Source organism: Monopterus albus, unplaced genomic scaffold, assembly GCF_001952655.1.
Source record: "Monopterus albus unplaced genomic scaffold, M_albus_1.0 scaffold203.1, whole genome shotgun sequence".
Taxonomy (NCBI): domain Eukaryota; kingdom Metazoa; phylum Chordata; class Actinopteri; order Synbranchiformes; family Synbranchidae; genus Monopterus; species Monopterus albus.
Genome location: NW_018128083.1, coordinates 1,113,881 through 1,116,666, shown reverse-complemented (window position 1 = coordinate 1,116,666; position 2,786 = coordinate 1,113,881). Strand labels below are relative to the sequence as shown.

The 2,786-nt window shown below is 39.4% G+C and overlaps 1 protein-coding gene across 1 annotated transcript in view; it reads left to right on the top strand.

Annotated features, from left to right (window-relative positions):
- Positions 1-2,786, top strand: part of LOC109970614 (copine-9-like) — a gene marked incomplete at its 5' end in the record, with an annotated part of 56,770 nt that overhangs the window by 14,907 nt on the left and 39,077 nt on the right. Inside the window, 2 exons of the mRNA XM_020618298.1 lie at positions 926-972; positions 1,798-1,979. Of these exons, the coding sequence (XP_020473954.1) occupies positions 926-972; positions 1,798-1,979 (229 nt within the window). The remainder of the gene's footprint in view (positions 1-925; positions 973-1,797; positions 1,980-2,786) is intronic.

Here is a 2,786-nt window from a genome sequence, read left to right as displayed (position 1 = left end):
CTCTGGGAATACTCTCCATCACCTCATCTAACTCACTCCAGAATCTCTCCTTCTCTTCTAACTCACACCCTACTTGTGGAGCATAACCACTGACTACATTCAATATTACCCCTTCAATTTCCAACTTCAAACTGATCACCCTGTCTGACACTCTTTTCACCTCTAAAACATTCACCACGAGCTCCTCCTTCAGGATCACTCCTACCCCATTTCTCTTCCCATCCACACCAATTTCCGCCAGCACCCTGTAGGTCAACAGCACTGGTGGCGGTCATTGTTAATCCGGCCACGACCGATCTGGTATGGAATTCGCACTGATGATTTGCATGTTTAAATTTGGCATGTTTTAACTCGGATGCCCTTCCTGACGCAACCCTCTCTATTTATCCGGGCTTGGGACCGGCACAGAAGTCAGTGGCTTGCAACCCCTGTGGCTAGTTTGCTTATTTTGAACAAAGAATAAAATTGATGAGGTATCACATCAAACTATGAGCTGCTGTATTGTTTTCAATATTTTTAATTTAGATTTTACATACTGTCCCAGCCTTTTCTGATTTGGGGTTGTAAATAAATAAATAAGTACATGTAAAAATAAGGAATACATTTTGGATTGTTTTACTATTCTTTTAGTACAGAATATGTGATTAATAACAAAAGGAGTGAACATAATGGAGAAAGACATAGACAGTCTTCAGCATTAAAACATTCAACAGTAAAGATGTCAAATTTTAATGCAAAACTATGGTTATGTGCTCTTCATTAGTAGGTTGAGAAGCCAACATCTCAATAGTGCAGGTTCTCTGCCTTGTGTTTTATAACTGACAACAGTGAGCTGGTGATGAGTCTACAGCTGTAATGGGGCTCCCATGTGATTATACTAACACAGTCCTAACATTTGATTCAGATGTGCTTTATCTTCCACCAGGACACAACTAAATTTCACTGTGGCCATAGACTTCACAGCATCCAACGGTAGGACAGCATTCAATCTTTGTGCATGCAGGAAATGTACACACAAGTGCCCTTAAGTTTGACCTGCAATGTCTGTGATTGTCAGTTTTTACTTTAATTTATATAAAGATTACAAGAACAAAGTTTCAATTTATTTTATTCACATAAGACAATGCCTCTGTTTTACACCAATGATACTGTATGGAATCCCTGAAGGTGCTATTTTTAAGAGTGCCATCAAATTCAGTCCCCACCCCCATACATTTAGCATTTTTTCAAAGACAGCGACAGCTTCTAAACATTGTACTGATTCATGCAAAGTGGCTCCAATAGGAACAAGTTTATCATATTAAATGAAGAACTATTGCTCTTTTTTTTCCAGTTTGAGAGTTATCACTCTTCTAACTGGAAAAAACTGATCATTTTGTTACTGTATATTAAAATGGATGTTTAGGTTAAAAGAAGTGCCAAAAATGTTCAGTGAATAACAAATTTTATATCAACTAAACTAGACAGAAGTTTGCACAACAGACCTTTTATTATGCTGAAAAACAGTAGATTTGTCAGTTCAAACAACTAGCAGTACAATAAGTAGACACATCTAAATCATCTAAACACTTGAATTGACAGAACATGCAGTATTTAATGACGATAACACTGAATTGTCTAAGAAGAACTAAATGCTGCCCTTTCTCTCATATTTTAAAGTTGATACAACAAACTGTATTTTACATTGTATCATTTTGCACTGTACTTGGCTGTATGTGATTATTTTAATGTTGCATGTTTTCTCATCCCTCTGTTTTGTGCATGTGTGTGTGCTGAGTGGGGTGCTGCTCTCTCCAGGTAACCCATCCCAGCCCACCTCACTGCACTACATGAGTCCATACCAAATGAATGCATATGCCATGGCTCTAAAAGCTGTGGGGGAGATCATCCAGGACTACGACAGCGACAAACTCTTCCCAGCATATGGCTTTGGAGCTAAACTTCCCCCAGACGGCAAGATCTCCCACGCCTTCCCGCTGGTAAGAGTCACTGAGAGAGAGAGAGAGACTGTTTGGGTATCCGTGCATGACATTTTGTGATATTCACTCAATAGGGACTTCTGTTTTTGGACTTGCCAAGTTGAGCTTGCTTTTTAAAGGTTTTATTTATGGTGGAATTGTGTCAGTTCTAAATCACTGCCAGGATGTGCCCATCTGTCAGCTGTAAGGCCTCACTGGCTGCTGGAGAGCCCACTTCCATTTGATACTTTCTTAAAGTAAGAAAATAAAAATGTAATCAAATGCTCTGTCCAGGCAAAAAGGAATGTCAAGTAGCAAAAAGTATCAGTGTCCAATCATCATCCATTTGTGTGAGATACCCTTTAATGGTGGACAGTGACTTTCAGAAAGTCTTTGTTATCCAAAACAACTGTGAATAAACTTGCTGGGGGGGGGGGGGGTAGTTTTTTTTACTCATGCACGTCTAGTTAGGTAGGTGGGGAGGGCTTGAGTGCTTTCCATTTAAACTGCTCAAATTTTTTATGAGCATTTAATCAAATGAGAATAATCCACTTATCTCAGCTCTAATGGGCATTTTATACAGCTTTGGATCACTGCTTGACAATGACCAACAGACACACTTAGCCACTAGCTGGTAAACAAAGTGGAGCACAACAGATATTTTTCTCTGCAGTGAGTGAAGCCCAGAACAGAGCTACTGTACAGGGGAGTAGCTACAGCTCCTATATGACCTGGGCCCCCCATGGACACTAATGGTTGGCAGCTCAAATGGGCTTCAGAAAAATAAGTTTCAGCAATATTTTGATTAACTGTTATCAAATACTCTTT